This window comes from Myotis yumanensis, unplaced genomic scaffold (genome assembly GCF_028538775.1).
Source record: "Myotis yumanensis isolate MYYU_CA2020_CCGP unplaced genomic scaffold, mMyoYum1.0.hap1 SCAF_16, whole genome shotgun sequence".
Taxonomy (NCBI): Eukaryota; Metazoa; Chordata; class Mammalia; order Chiroptera; family Vespertilionidae; genus Myotis; species Myotis yumanensis.
The window spans coordinates 49,721,035-49,736,830 of NW_027223767.1; the positions used below are offsets into that span (position 1 = coordinate 49,721,035).

The 15,796-nt window shown below is 57.2% G+C and overlaps 1 protein-coding gene, 1 long non-coding RNA gene and 1 pseudogene across 5 annotated transcripts in view; 2 read left to right on the forward strand and 1 right to left on the reverse strand.

Annotated features, from left to right (window-relative positions):
* RAB37 (RAB37, member RAS oncogene family) overlaps positions 1–15,044 on the forward strand; it is a 30,126-nt gene extending 15,082 nt beyond the window's left edge. The window contains exons 2-10 of one of the 4 annotated variants that reach the window (XM_070393574.1): positions 4,832–4,942; positions 9,307–9,417; positions 10,419–10,460; positions 10,938–11,004; positions 11,101–11,153; positions 12,307–12,372; positions 12,956–13,012; positions 13,091–13,167; positions 13,352–15,044. In XM_070393574.1, the coding sequence (XP_070249675.1) occupies positions 9,310–9,417; positions 10,419–10,460; positions 10,938–11,004; positions 11,101–11,153; positions 12,307–12,372; positions 12,956–13,012; positions 13,091–13,167; positions 13,352–13,457 (576 nt within the window). In that variant the 5' untranslated portion in view covers positions 4,832–4,942; positions 9,307–9,309 and the 3' untranslated portion in view covers positions 13,458–15,044. Of the gene's footprint in view, positions 1–4,831; positions 4,943–6,367; positions 6,461–9,306; positions 9,418–10,418; positions 10,461–10,937; positions 11,005–11,100; positions 11,154–12,306; positions 12,373–12,955; positions 13,168–13,351 lie in introns of those variants that run through there. The other 3 variants (XM_070393573.1, XM_070393571.1, XM_070393575.1) reach the window with 3 other exon arrangements.
* LOC138994003 (uncharacterized) lies at positions 1,253–10,148 on the reverse strand. Its single transcript, XR_011468365.1, has 3 exons — positions 10,059–10,148; positions 4,789–5,026; positions 1,253–1,403 (listed from the first exon to the last, which is right to left on the reverse strand). It is a non-coding gene; the product is annotated as an uncharacterized lncRNA (long non-coding RNA).
* On the forward strand, positions 1,779–2,247 carry LOC138994002 (large ribosomal subunit protein uL23 pseudogene; annotated as a pseudogene).
* Positions 15,045–15,796: the final 752 nt, after the last annotated feature.

Below are 15,796 nucleotides of genomic sequence, written 5' to 3' on the forward strand. Positions count from 1 at the left end.
GCTGCCCTTGGGAGTCCAGAGCCGGGAGTTGTTATCTGGTTGTCTCTGAGTGACCGGCAAGACTGCTCCTCTAAGTGCCTCTGGGGACTCCAGGAGAGACGGGTATGCTGGGGCCCTGTGTCCTCAGTTACCTCCCCAGGCTCACAGGTTCCCACACAAAAGAGGGGATGGAACGGGCCAGTGAGAGTCCTCCTGCACTGAAGCACCTCGTGTATGTGTGCGTTCACGACTGCATGGGTGCGCCTGACGGTGGCTCCCTTCTCAGCTCTGCTCCGTGGGCCTTCAAGCTTCTCACTTCTCTGTGAAAGTGAGGAAGAGGCAGATGCGCCCTGAGGCTGCTGGAGCTTAACCGTCAGCACCCCTCACTTGATCAGGCTCCTTTCAAAGCCCTGCATCCAATGCTGTGTTCATGACATAGGTCCCCTTTCCTAATAACCGGCCTCAACACTGTATAAGCTTCAGGCCTGTGATAGATGGTCCCACCTCTGCTCCTTACTCCACCGTTGTTCTCACTGAAGGGGAGGGTCTACCCCCCATTCTCACCCCCACCCCATCCTTGAGTCTGGACCAGACCTGTGCCCTACTTTCCCAAGAAAACCCAGCAGAAGTAACGGTGCACCCGTTCCAGACTCAGCCTGAGGAGGCCTCCTGCGCTCCCTCTTGCTCTCATTCACCTCTGCCTCTGCCGGACAACGCACGGGCTAGCGTTGGGTGGATGGAGACACACGTGGAGCAGAGAGCCAAGCTGCCCCAGCCAACAGCCAACCAACCCTCAACGCCCAAGGGAGCCCGCCTGAGCCCAGAAGTGCCTCCCAGATCAAACCGCCCCCTCAGACTCACTCTGTGCCACTGCGTTTGGGACCATTCATCGCAGCCTTCTTGTGGCAACAGAACGTTTAGAGAAGATCCTGCAAAACCTAGACCTGCCCTTCAGCAGCTGCCTCACCCCCCCACTCCGTTCCCCTTTGTACCCCTTTAGCTGCCCCTGGCTCGGTCCACCCAGCTGCTCTCTGCCCCTTTGACTTCCCCTCGCAGCTCCTCAAGGATGACCCCCACCCGCACCTCTTCCTCGGATGTGGTTCAGAAGAGAACAGACCAGTGTTACAGGGGAGAGGTCCTCATCTCCCCCGTTGCTCGTGGGAGTGGACTTTTTGCAATTTCCCAAGAAAAGGCATTTTCTGAGACTTGTATGGGAGAACGAGTGGCTTTTATTCACATGGAATTAACTCCCAGAGTTTCCCTTTGTCCCACAAGGAAGAAGCGTGGCTGTGGCTTCCATCGGGCTGGCGTCCAGAGTTTCCTCGCCGTGTACGCGCAGTGCAACTCAGAGTCAGGCAGGCTCAGCTCGTGTTCCCCCTGCACCCATCAGTCCACTGCATGTGGGGTCCGCGTGGTCGTGGGCCCTACAGGCGGATGCAAGGAAGCTTAGAGCAACACGGCCAACAGTCACACGAGCCAACTCCTTTGTTTAGGGGATTATGTGTGCCCAAATTTTCCTGGGCTTGCCTTGGCTCCACCCATTGTGGCCAATCATGGTTCCCCAGGCTTGACTGACAGGCAAGTACCTTCCCTAGTCACCCCAACTTCGCTGCTCATGCATCTAGTTCCCCTTTGTTGGACCCCTCCCCCCAGTGGTTGTGCAGGGAATGGGCTGGTGGTTCCCTGGGGAGTGCAAAGTGGCAGCTTCCTGGTGAAGCTGCCCAAATGACAGGCGCATAATGTCTGGCCTTCCCTTTGCTCCTTTCCTGTTATTAATAACTAGCGAGCTTTTTAGGAAGATGGCGCCGAAAGCTAAGAAGGAAGCCCCTGCCCCTCCCAAAGCCGAAGCCAAAGCATAGGCTTTGAAGGCAAAGAAAGCAGCGCTGAAAGGCGTCCACAGCCACACGAAAAAGAAGACCCCCACGTCACCCACCTTCCGACGGCCAAAGACACTGAGGCTCCGAAGGCCGCCTGAATATCCTCAGAAGAGCGCACCCAGGAGAAACAAGCCTGCCCACTGTGCCACCATCAAATTCCTCCCGACCACTGAGTCAGCCATGGAGAAGATAGAAGGCAGCAAGGCACTGTGTTCCTTGTGGATGTCAAGGCCAACAAGCACCAGCTCAAACAGGCTGTGAGAAGCTCTACAACATTGATGTGGCCAAGGTCAACGCCCTGATCAGGCCTGATGGAGAGAAGAAGGCATATGTTCGACTGGCTCTTGGCTATGATGCTTCGGATGTTGCCAACAAAATTGGGATCATCTAACCTGAGTCCATTGCCTAATTCTAAATTTAAAAATTTTACACTGAAAAAAAAAAAACCCTAGCTGTGGTATCACTTGGACCACTAGAACCATCTGTGGCATGTGATTCAAAACAAGAAGTTGGTCTAAATTACAAAAGCAATACATGTTCATGTTAGGAAAATAAATTGTGAAACACACTATGAACAATTCTATTCCAGCAAACTAGACAACCTAGAGGAAGTGGACATATTCCTAGGAAAATACAACCTCCCAAAACTCACTCAGGAAGAATCTAAAAATCTCAATAGGCCAATAACTATGGAGGAAATTGAAGCAGTCATCAAAAAGCTTCCAGCAAACAAAAGCCCAGGGCCAGACAGCTTCACAGGGGAGTTTTACCAAATATTCAAAGAAGAAATAAAACCTATCCTCCTCAGACTATTCCAAAAAATTCAAGAGGAACACTTCCAAGTTTATTCTATGAAGCCAGCATTACCCTAATTCCAAAACCAGATAAAGACAACACAAGGAAAGAGAATTACAGGCCAATACCCCTCATGAACACAGATGCCAAAATCCTCAACAAAATTCTAGCAACTCGAATCCAACATTACATTAGAAAGATCATACACCATGACCAAGTAGGAATTATCCTGGGGATGCAAGGATGGTACAATATCCACAAATCAATAAACGTGATACATCACATAAACAAAATGAGAGATTTAAAAAAAAATTGTGAAAACACAGATAAGGTAAAAAAAGAAAAAAGATTTAATTGCCTCTAATCTCACCACCCCGAGATAATCACTTTTAACATCCTTTATCTCTTCCTGCAGAAATGCACGATTATTTCAGAAATCAAGCAGAGTCACTGATGTGTTACATGAGTTCATGTCACTCATTGCTCAATAGATTTTTGTTGTCAACTTTGGGGAAAGATGTCCTATAAACAAATATTGTCAATGTATTTGTCTTAGTGGAAATGCATACAGTGACTGCAAGCCCACACTCCTCTTGGTCAGCGTCGACTTGCAAACTACAGCTAATCTGCTATCAGAACCCAATCTGTCCATAGGTGACAGAGCTCCTGTATTGAAAGGGCCCAGTTAGTTGCATCTCTCCCACTCTGGATTATAGGGCTGTATCCCCAGTGGCTAAAACCACATTGGGCACATAGTAGATGCTCAATAAATAACTGATAGAAAATGAATGAACGATTTTTACTGCATCGTTATTCTTCCCCTGGATGCTTGCCTTGCAAAGTAACTCTTGTCCATTTTGAAAGTAAGGCATTTATCCACTCATTTATTCATCCCTTCATTCATGCGCTGGGACTGCTGGGTACCAGCCCTTGGGTGTGTATACAGGGTGGGGCAAAAGTAGGTTTACAGTTGTGAGTACATGAAACACAGAGTTTATTCTTTTTTTTTTTTTAATCCTCACCTGAGGATATTTTTCTATTGATTTTTAGAGAGAATGGAAGAGAGAGGGAAAGACAGAGAGAAATACTGATGTGAGAGAAACGTCCATTGGTTGCCTCCTGCACAGAGCCTGGGCCGGGGAGGAGCCTGCAACCAAGGTACATGCTCTGGACCAAAATCAAACCCGGGACCCTTCGGTCGACAGGCCAACGCTCCATCCACTGAGCCAGACTGGCTAGGACCAGAGTTTATTCTTGTACTATTATGTATTAATTATTCAGCACCTGAACTTCCACACTAATTCTCCCCGCTTCTTCCTCCCAGTGCATTGGGTCCTTCCCCTCTTTTCCCAAACTCTGCTTCTCTTTGAAATGTTCTCTCCACGGCCTTGTTCCAGGGCCAAGTGCAAACTCTTTCCTCCCAAGGCATGTAGCCTGGCATGCTGATCTTTCCTGTCACTCCTGCTTGAGACTTCCCCATACCGAGGGCCCGTGGTGCCAGTCCAGGTCTCCCAGGAAGCAGGTGTGGAAAGGGAAGTCACTGTGCAGGGACTGTTTTAGGGGAAACACCAGGTAGAAACCAGGAGAGGCAGGGAGAGCCTGCAGACCATGGTCTGACCCCAAGTGAAGGACAGAGGCCACCAGGCAGTCTCTGGAACGTTCTGTAAAACCATGAGGAGATCCACCAGCCAAAAGCAGCCATGAGGGGGTCCTGTACCCCCAGAAACAAGCCCCGCCTCCGAGTCGCTGCCACGCTCCACCTTTGGCTGGGATTGCCCCTGTGAAGTGGCCTCCACACACCAATGGTGGTTTGCAGAGCCAGCAGGGGGCCGGGCAGTTATGCCCCTGAGTTTAGGCGCCTGAGAGGCACCTTCTCATGGTCACCTCAGACGTGACTTAAATTGGGATGAAACAAGATTCCCTCTATGCTTTCCTGCCTTCTTCAGCGAATGTGCATCTGTGTGTATGAGTGTGTCTCTGTACATGTTGTGTGTATGGGCATGCCCTCTGTCTATGTGTACATCTGTGTGGATGTGTCTGTGTGGATGTTTGTGTGTGTGTGTGTGTGTGTGTGCACACATGTGTATGTGTGTTTACAAGGAGCCCACTGTCCCAGCCACAACACCATCTCAGTAACCTGCTTCACACTGCAGCTCCCGCCTCTCCGTTGCTCCCTTCAGACCATCCTGGTGGGCGACAGTGGCGTGGGGAAGACATCTCTGCTGGTCCAGTTCGACCAGGGCAAGTTCATCCCCGGCTCCTTCTCGGCCACTGTGGGCATCGGATTCACAGTAAGTGCTCCCCGCCTCCGGGGCCCCAGGTTGGCTCTGTCAGGGTCCCAGCAGGAAGCAGGTGGTCACTCACGTTGGATCTTTCTAGGAGGTTTAATAAATAGACTATTGACCAAGGTGTAGGCAGGGTGCTGGGAAACCAGGAGGGGTGGTGCAGTGTTTGGGGTCCTTATAGAGCTTCCATCCCCCACCCCACTCTCCAGCCTAAGAGAGGTGAGAGGAGGGAACCATCACAGACCCAGGGACCAAGAGGGCTGTGTGCAGGGGGCTGGCGGGCAGGAGCTGTGACCATCAGTGGAGGAAAGCAGCAAAGCCTAGTAACCCTCCCCCCACACTGCCCTGGCCTGTGAGAAGGAAGGAAGTGTGTGGCTCAATTGAGAGGCTGGCGCTGCCTGAGACAGGACAAGCCCGGCCCTCCCTCTCTCCTGGGCTGGACCTTCACGGGATGTCCCGGAGACTCTGCTCAAAATGCTTCACAACTTCGTGAATTCACCTGATACCGAACGGTTAGGGCCTACTAATTGCCGAAGGCGGAGGGCCACGCGTGGGAAGGCCAGCCCTGCCTTCAGGAGCGCCAACTTAGACGCAGCCACAAAGGCACTGCGTCCCGGGAGTCCCAGGGTCTCAGGGCAAAGGGCGCGGGGAGGGGTTGCCCTCAGAACCCGCACAGGAGTCCCCAGCCCACCTTGCACGTAAGATCCTAGCTCGGACCGCAGGGCGGAGAGAGCTCGGAGGCGGGGAGAGCCCGTGATGGGACCTTCTGGACGCAGCCCCGCAGGTCAGGGAGAAATGAGAGGCGGTCTGCGCTAAAGGGTCAAAGTTCCAGCACCAACCAACCAGGGCCCATGGGCTGCAAGGTGCATATCGGTCGGTAACTAAAATTACATTCACACGAGCTCGGGCTGGGCTGCGTAGTAACAGTGAGGCTGCCTGGGCTCAAACGCAGCAGCACCCCGCAGGTCAGGGGCGTCCCCGGGGCACCTCTGGACCGCCAGCTGGCGAGGCTCGGGCGCCGCCTGCTGGCCGCGCTGCGCAGCGACAGCGGAAACCCCGGCGCCGGTGCGCGGGTCCCAGTGATGCCAGACTTTTCGTACCAGGCCGGGCGCACAGGCACCGCCACCCGTGGGAACGTAACCCCGACGGCTGGCGACTTTGGGAAACCGGTCCTCGGGGTGGGTTTGGCCCCCGCCTCAGAGCCAGAAGCCGGGTCAGTGTTGCGTCGGGGTCCCGCTGCCCCCCGGGCGCGGCGCCGGCGGGCGGGCGGGGTGGCGGGGCAGAGGGAGGAGCCTGGCGGGGTCCCGGCAGGGGCGGGGCGGGGATAGGAGTGGGCGGGGCAGGGTAGGAGGAGTGGGCGGGGCTAAGGCGGAGCCGTTCCTGCTCCGTCTGTCGCGCGCAGCGGGGCCAGCTCACCTCTGGTCCAGGAACATGACCGGCACGCCTGGCGCCGTTGCCACCGAGGATGGCGAGGCCCCCGAGCTCTCGCCGCCCTGCAGCCCGAGCTACGATCTCGCGCGCAAGGTGGGTGGGCACTGCGTCCAGCGCTGGGGACGCCTGTCCGGGTGCCGAGGGCCACCCCTCCCCGCGCCCTTTAACCTGAGACCCTGGGGCTCCCGGGACCCTGCGCCTTTCTGGCTGCGTATGTCCTTCCCCCCAGCCAGACAGCCGGTGTCCCCGAATAGAGGGACACGGCCGCTAGGCTCATCCCAACTTCTGGTATCTGAGCTGGCTCTGCCAGGCCAGGGAGAGGAAGCTGGGAAGTGACTCCCAACCCAACTTTCTTCTGCCACTCCCGGCTAATGTGAGTCCCCGGGGACCCCCAGGCTTCTCGCTGAGGGTTAACGCTCCTGGACGCAGGCACCCACCCTGGGTGTTAGGAAGCAGGATCCCTGGACACCCAGAGAGGCCGGCCCCTGGCGGCGGGGTTAATGCCCTTCTCCCAGCTAAGCTCTCAGCTGAGACTTGACTTGGGTTCCTTCGGCCCAAAACTCCAGCCGCCCCCAGGTTCTGCCTCTTCCCTTCCCACTGCTGCCGCTCCTTCCTCCAGAACGCAGGCCCACCTGGGGGTTTCGGAACCTGAGAATGATCTCAGTGATTGCTCACAGGTCCCCCCACCTGGGGAGTGGAAGTCCGCTCTCTGGGCTCAGCCCCTCCACAGGTGACCCGTACAGAAGCAGGGGAGGGTGGCAGTGAACGCTGGTCTGTGTGCCCTCCTTCTGGGCCCTGGGAGCAGCTGGTACCAGGGACCCTGAAAGAGGTGCAAAGGGAGCTGGGCGCTCCCAGCCTTCTCCCAGGCTCGCCGCTAGGTGGGCCGGTCAGCCCCCCATCTCAGGATACAGGGCCTCGAAAGAGACCTGCTCTTCTGTGCCTTGGTTTCCTCCCCACACGCGGGGCTCACTCTAGCCAGGAGCTGGGGCCTCCGCCCCCATTGTTTCAGGGGAAGCCACTCCGCAAGTCACCCGCCCAGAGCCGTTGAGATAGGCGTCCTGTGTGGGCTCTTGGCAGGAAGTGGGCCCCTGGGCCTTCGGTGGGAGGGAAGCTGGGGGGAGCCAGCCCCAGGCTGGGGGCGACCGCCTGACCTCCTGGCCGGACAAGCCAATGAGCTGTTTGCCGAGGAGGTGGCAAGGCTGGGCAGCTGCTTGTGTTTGGTGGTAGGTGGCTGGCAGCGTTTGCTCAAGGCAGCTGTGATCTGTAAAGTACACAGGAGCTCACCCTCCTTCCCTCCTCCTTGGGGGCTGGGACCTACGAGCCCAGGAGCAGTGTGGCGACAGAGGGCTCCGGCCCCTCCATCTGTCCCCTGGGCCAAGCGACCTCCACCAGCCTGCGCGCCCCAGGCCTGCCCAGGAGACTGGGTCCAGGACAGCCTGGGAGGAGCTCCTGGGGCTGCCTTAGAAGGGGTGGGGGCTGCAGCAGGCAGTGCCCCCCTGCACCCACTCTTCTGACATCTTGGGTGCTTCATGCAACATGATTGGTCCTGGCCATTATCAGGCTCTAGAAAGGCCTCAAAGAGAGTCTCCCTCCGTCCTTCTAGCCACTGTGGGAACCTGCCCAGTTCAGGAATCTTCCCAAAGGCCCCCTTCACAAGCAAGCCCTTCACGAGCCAGGACCCCAGCCTTCTTCATCACCTTTTGCTCAGCCCCCTTACCTTCCAGCAGTTAGCTCATCCCCATATCCCACGTGCACAGCAGGAAAGCCTTTGTCAAGGTCAGAGCCTCAAGAATAACACAGGCCTAGTCCTTCTCCAACCCATTAAGCATCTAATGGGCTAGCTGGGAAAATTCCAGCATTAGGTCCAGACCTCTGTTCTCCAATATTGAGGGACATCCAGACAGGGGGCTCGCCTCCCCGACCCCTTGTGCTCCCCAGTGAAGATGAGCAGAGACTGGCCTAGCGATAAGGGGGCGGGACACACCCCTCCGCCCCACACTCCCTGCCCGACAGTGACCCAGTGATGCCAATTTGTGGCCATTTGTCCCACTTGGGAGGTTTCTGCTGAAAGAACTTCAGACTACATGTCTCCCCACCTCGGTATAAAGTTGAATCTTTCCTGGCTCATGCAATGTTTTAAAAAAAAAATTATTTTAAAGAGAGAGGATGGGAGAGAGATAGAAATATTGATGAGAGAGAAACATCGACTGGTTGCCTCCAGCACCTCCCTTACCAGGAATTGAGCCTGAAACCCGGGCATGTGCCCTGACCAGTAATCAAACCAATGACCTCTTGGTTCATGGGTTGATTCTCAACCACTGAGCCACACTGGCCAGGCCATGCAACCTTTTTATAAACATGTATCATCAAATAAAGAAAAAAAAATGTAACATCATCAGAAACTTCCAAATAAATGTGGTGACCAAAACAATAGTAAGGTTAGAATGTGCCTTTGCAAAAGCGGTGCCCCCGCCCCATCAGGTGCTGACACCTCCCTTGGCTGGGAATCCTGTCCCAAGTATTAACACTTCCTGATTTTTTTATTTTAACGTTTATTGCCTGCTTCTCTGCCCACACATGTGCGCAGGCACAGCTGGAACACGCAGTGTGAGGGGACCTGGGCCCGGTGGGGCAGGGCAAACATGTCTGAGAGAAATGGGGTGGTTCTCCAGGGCCAGGGAGCACATCTGGGGGCTCGATGGTGCTGAGGTCTCAGCTCAAGTTTCCAGAAAGTTGGGGAGGACCGAGGTCAGAGGGAGAGCTTGTAGGGAAGAGGCGGAGCAACGGCGGCAGCAGCAGGCCTTCCAGCAGCAGATGCCCCCTCCCCCCATGTCAGCCTCCTCCCCTCGCCCTCTGCCCCTCTGTCCGGGGCTTCTCTCCCTGGAAGCCCAGAAATGCGCCCCAGCTCCCCATTAACTGCCTCTGCCCCCATCTCCTAGGTGATGCTTCTGGGAGACTCGGGCGTCGGGAAAACCTGTTTCCTGATCCAATTCAAAGACGGGGCCTTCCTGTCCGGGACCTTCATAGCCACCGTCGGCATAGACTTCAGGGTGAGGTGGCTGCAGGCTCTGCCTCCTGCAGCAAGCCGGGCTGTGGGTCAGGCCTAGGGCACTGCCCTGCCCTCGCCTGTGCCACACTGCAGGACCGTGGCTCACTGCCCGGAGGGCACAAGGGCTGCCCCAGGGAAGGGACCACTGCGGTGGACCCGTGTGCGTGTGCGGAGGCCGGGCTGGCTCCTTGCCCGCTGCAGGATATGAACATTGAGAGACTGAGTCTTAAAGTTCGGCCCCCAGTGGGGCAGACACAGCCCCCTTGCTCGGTGCCCCCTCCTCGCCGGGCTTTCCTGGCGCTCCGGGAGGCACCGCCCGTACCAGGTGGTTTAGTGGTAGTGGAAGGAGTTGGCGTGCCAACTTCCACAGCCACCTACCACTAAACACCAGGTGGGCTGGCCAGGTGGGGAGAGAGCAGCCTGCCAGGGTCCCTCCTCTCACCTTCAGGGTCCTTCTTGAAAAACCTGCATCGGGACCCTGAGGCCTCTAAGCGCTGCTCCCCCAAAGGGTCGGGGAGTAAGAGCCTAACCCTGGCAGGGGTCCACCAGCGGTGGGGTGCCCCTCCCATGGAGGGGAAGGAAGTCCACTAGGAGGATTGGGGAGCAGCCAGAGAAGGTCCCCGGGATGCTGGGGCATCTCACCTCTCAGAGCTTGGTTGCAGGATGGGACCCAGCTCCTGGAGAGGCAGGCGGAAGTGGGGGAGGGCTGGGATCCCCCGTTCTCAGCCCTCTGCCAGGGGAGAGCCGGCAGGTCCTCAGGCTCCCCTTAGCCACGTGTTGTGAGAAGGACAGAGAGGAGACGGCTCCTCAGCGGGACTCTCTGGGGACAGGGGCCCACCGCCTGATGGGGTGATCTGGCTGGGACAGCTCTGAGGCTCACCACACCCCCTCCAGTCCTGGGGAACGACCAGGACAAGACGTTCGTTCCTCATAGGACGTCAGCAGAGCGCAGGAGCCAGGGCTGCCCTGCCCTCTGGCCACCTGTGCCCTTTTCTCTTTCAGAACAAGGTGGTGACCGTGGATGGTGTGAGGGTGAAGCTGCAGGTGAGAGGAAGGCTTTGTGGGAGGGAGGGGAGGGGAAGGAGGGGTGGAGTGGCCTGCCCTGGCTCTACACCCCGAACCACAGGAGGCGTGGCCTGCCTTGGCCTGGGGTAATTTCCTGTGGGGCCGCAAGGAGCGGCATCGGCTTTTGTTCCTTTGATGTCTGCAGAAAAAGCAGTTCCCAGGCGCCCTCCCTTCTAGCAAAGGCGCTCAAGTGCCTTCAGACAAGCTTGGGCTTGCTCCTCCTGCCCTGCCTCCCGGCTCTCGTCCCCGGGCTGGGGAAGGGGCCACAGCACTGAGTAAGCTGGAGGACCCGGACCTGTCAGCAGGCAGGTCGGCAGGTGCGCAGGAGCCCTGTGAGAAGCAGAGGAGCGAGGTTGCCGCCTTCCCACACACCTCTCGCACCACGACACGGGTTTCCTCTGCCCACCACCGCCCCTGCGCCTGCCTCCTTCTGACCCTGTGTCCGTCCCTTCCTAGATCTGGGACACCGCCGGGCAGGAGCGGTTCCGCAGTGTCACCCACGCTTACTACCGAGATGCCCAAGGTGAGTTCCGGATGCACGCCAACTCCTTCCCCAGCCCACCTGGGACACCTGCCCTTCTGCCCCAAGTCCCCGTGTGACCTCTCTCTCCCCCTGCAGCCTTGCTCCTGCTGTATGACATCACCAACAAGTCTTCCTTCGAAAACATCCGGGTAGGTCGCTCTGTCCACCACCATAGCAGAAGGCAGGGCTGCGGAGTTCAGGGCTGCCTCCTGCTCCGGGGCAGGGGGTGGAGACCGGAACACTGCTGCCTTCGCAGCATACCTGAGCTGTGACTCAGGCGTAATACGCTGCCTCTGGGTATGTGATGGGCATGTGGGCATGGAGTCCAGGCAGTGCTGAGCCTGACGGTGATTCATGAGTGTGCTTCATGACAAAAGTTCAGAAAGTACCCAGCTCCACCCTGGGCAATTACCCCCAGGAGCCAAGGGGAGAACAAGGAGAAAGGTCTATCCGAACATCTAGTCCAAGTTGCAAGAAAGTGACTCAGGCGGACAGAGTGTGTGGATCTGTCCTCACCACCAAACTATTGAAGAAAATAGACGATCACTCAACAAATATAAGCACTGACCCTGTGTGCAACCCCGTAAAGGTTTCCCATGCTCTCTGACCTCAAGGGGTCAACAAGCAAAGTGGGGGACAAGACATAGAGATATAAAAAAGCTTATAAAGAGAATGGAGCCCTGGCTGGTGTGGCTCAGCAGTTGTGGCATCATTCCATGCACCAGAAGGTCATGGGTTTGATTCCTAGTCAGGGCACATACCTAGGTTGCGGGTTCCTCCCCTGGTCAGGCACATATGGGAGGCAACCAATTGATGCTTCTCTCTCCCTCCTCTCTCTCTCTCTCTCTCTCTCTCTCGCTCTCGCTCTCCCTCCCTCCCTCCCTCCCTCCCTTGCTCCCTCTCTAAACTCAAACAAAAGAAGAGGATGGCACTCATACTGTCACTTCCAACCCCATGCTCATGGCAGACATTACTAATCAATCATCGTATTTTTGATCACTGAGCCCTTATGTAGCCTTAGAATCCTCAACTGGAAATCGCTGGTGACTGCCAGCTGATTTCTGAGACAAAGCTTCTGCCATCTCTATAGAACTAGGAGTCCGCTGTGTGGGGTTTGGAGCCACTCAGGACTGGAGAGGCCAGAACAAGGATGCAGATACGAGAATGAATAGGGCATCGGGGTTGGAGGGGGCAGTGAGTAGCCCAGGATAATCAAATAGGGCAGAAGAAGGAGGGGCAAAAGTGAGGGGAAGAATGGCTGGGGCGCAGCCTAAGCCCAGCTCAGCTCACCCTCTCCCACAGGCCTGGCTCACTGAGATTCACGAGTACGCCCAGAGGGATGTGGTGATCATGCTGCTAGGCAACAAGGTGAGTGGTCCACGGCAGGACCAGCCCAGCTGCACCTCCTCTCCCGCTGCCACAGGCTCATCGCTACCCGAGAGTGCTAGCTGGCCACCCTTCCAGCAAAGGACTCTTTCCGGTCTCCAGTTCAGGGGTCAGACTGTCCCGGCGGCTCAGTCCATCTTATCTGTCTGTGAGCTTTGGAATGGCCCTTGTGGGGGCCCCAGCTGCTGCCTGTGAGATCCAAGGCTGCCCAGCTGCTGGGCCCCTATTAGGTCACAGTAACCAGGGTCACGGATGCAGAGCTAAGAGCAGAAAAGTTAGCCGCCACTACTGTCACCCTCTGAGGCTGGGTCTCCGTGCCCTTGCCTAGGAGAGTTACCCACCTTCCCAAGAGGGAGTGAGATTCCAGGGCTGGCGGCTGGGGAACTGCTCCTGAATCAGGTGGAAACCTTGCCGGGTGCCAATCATACCACCTGCAGTCCCACAGGCCACCAGCAGGGGGCGGGCAGTACCTACTCCTAGGGCAACAGATGGGCCAGAAGGGCCAGGAGAGGGGCGGGCTGTGGTCAAGGCTTCCTTCTCCAGAGTGACCCACCTGGGCTTACAGGCAGATGTGAGCAGTGAGAGGGTGATTCGCTCAGAAGACGGAGAGACGCTGGCCAGGGTAAGTGGCTGCCTTGTGGGCAGGGTGACGGGTGGGGGCAAGCAGAGGCTGGCCCTGAGGACACGCTCTCCCTGGCAGGAGTACGGAGTTCCCTTCATGGAGACCAGCGCCAAGACGGGCATGAATGTGGAGTTAGCCTTTCTGGCCATTGCCAAGTGAGAGCTGAGTGGGGAAGGGAACGGTGCAGGGCCGGGTGGCACCATCTGGGGGCCCCGTAGGGCCCAGCCCCTGGGCTCAACTGCACCTGCACCCTGAGGTCCCTTTGCCCCCGGCCATGGGAGAGGGGAGGATGCTCCACACCTGGCTTGCTGCCCAGCCCGTTGCCTCTTCCTCTTCCAGGGAGCTGAAATACAGGGCCGGGCTGCAGGCCGGCGAGCCCAGCTTCCAGATCCGAGACTATGTGGAGTCCCAGAAGCAGCGGCCCGGCTGTTGCTCCTTCCTGTGAAACCCAAGAGGCTGAGAGGCGGCTTCCGAGGCCCACGAGGATGCAGCCTGCTCCCCAAGACCTGGTTGATTCTGAGCAGCTAAGCCAATGGAGGAGAGAGTTGGGGGCCTAGTGCACAGCCCCTTCCCAACTGGAGGCTGTACCCCCACCCCTACCTTTGTTCCTGTAGCTTCCCTGCATCCCCAGGGAGGGTAAAATATTTATATTTCAGCTTAGTGATACATAATTTAACACACACACGCACGCGCACACACACACACACACACACACACACACAAAGGGGGCACCAGAAAACCAAGGTAGGGACCTGGTGGCCTTAGCCTTCTGGTAGATACTAGGACTCGGGGGCTGGGCCTCCCTCCTAGCCATGGTGAGGGCAGTAATGCTCCAGCTCGCTACCCAGGAACATGCGCTTCTGGGGCAGGAGGGCAGGCAGTGACCCTGTTCCCACCCTCAGTTCAGCTGGGGAGAGAGAGGCTGAGCATCCCCGGGCCTTCATTTCCTCCAGCTCCCCAGGGAGCCGTCTCCCCCAGAAGATGGGCCCTTGTGCTGGGAGCTAGACCAAAGCCTATCTCTTATCAGGGAAGATAAGGAATGTGGAGATTGGGCGGGGGCCCAGCTCCCTCCCTGGGAGGGGAAGAGAGGAGTCGCAGAGATTGGGTCTGTTTGGCTACCTCTAGCCTTACCAGCCCCCCTCCCGGAGGTGCTGCCCCTCTCCTCCTGCTCACAAGCACAACGGGGCCCTTGGGAGCATTTGGTTGCTATTCTCTGGACCCCCCTGGATCCCTGGGCTTCCTTTTCTTTCTGCTATGCCCCTGGGCACCTCACGTCACAGTGAGGGAGAGTTGATTGTCCGGTCCCAAGCCTTTGGCAGGTATGCAGTCCGCAGGCTATTTTTTCAAACAGCTGTAGTGCTTCTACTGGGGAAAGAGCCCATTAAAGAGAAACCCCCAACCCCAGAGTAGGTGGGAAGCAAACCTGAGCAAACCTCACCCCCATGTATTCTCCTCAACCCAAGTGCTGGCTCTCCCAACGATGCCCTCATGTACTCAAACAGACCCAGGGCCCAAACTGCTTCATCTCCCCTCCTACTGAGACAGGGTGGGGAAGGAGAGGCCACCCATTTCTGGGTTAACCAGTTCTGCATGCAACACAAGGTCGTGTGGGGAAGACTGGGGAGGGGAAAGGGGCAGCAAGGAGTTTATGTGGGGCCGGGTCACACGTCTCCCAGAGCCCTGACCCCAACAACTGGAGGGGGACAGGAGGCGCGCATGTCCCAACCTAGAGGCTCCTATGCCCTGGCTCCCGGGCCAGGGACAGGGGAGAGGGGCGAGAAAGAGGCGTGCACTGGACGGGTCTGAGGCCACTGCATTTGCTTTCAAGGCAGAAATCTCGCGGTCCGAGCCGAGTCAGCAGCTCTGACTTGGGCCCTGATAAGGAAGCTCTCCTCCGAGGCCTCTCCCAGGCAGCGCAGGGAGGAGCCTGACCTTGCCCAGGGCGGGTCACTGGGGACCCAGTCCCCTCGGGCTGCTCTGGGCCTCTAGCATTTGTTTTGTTCAGAATTAAATTGCAGTATTTTGGAAAGTACATCCTGTCCACTGCTTCTTTGAGATGCGGCATGGGAGCGGGGATCATGTTGAAAGGAGTGTTCCTGCTGGTTGGAGGCACTGCCCTGAAGTGCCAAAATCATTTGATCCTTGTCCTTCAATGGCCCCAAGTAGTCACCTCACCCTTTAACAGACTGCCCGGCCTCTGTGACCAGCCTCTCCTCTGTGAGGAGCTGAAAGGAGGCTTATCTTAGGGTCCTGATCATTTTTTTTTTTAATGGAAGAAAGCCAGGGCTCCTTTCCCTGTAGACTGTACCGCGGTTGGTTACCTGACTCGGTTCTGCCTGCCCCCACCCCAGTTCTCCCGTCCAGCGCCGAGGCCAGTGCCCATGCCCATGCCTTTGCCCTGATGGCCTCTTCAGTGGGCAGCCCCGCGAAATGTCTCTCCTGGGTCCTCACGCCGTCCCCGTGAGGATCAGAGCACGCCCCCCTATGAACAGGTCCCGGGACAGCACAAAGGGGCTCCTCAAGCCGAAGACTTCGCTATTCAAACAACGGTTGAGTCCGAGGTGGATCTGTCTTTTTTGTACGACCGCTGGGACCTCGCAGCCTCGTTCTCGAACGGGATCGGTTGCCCCAGCAACAGTCGCTCCCCCTCCCCCCCGCCCTAAGCCCCCGACTTGAAGCTGCACACAAGGTTTTGGCTAAAGGCTGTGTAAAACGTTAGGGTCCCGGACTAGCTCTCCTCGACCCCCGCCACACACCGGTGGGAGAAATCAGAACCGAGCCAGC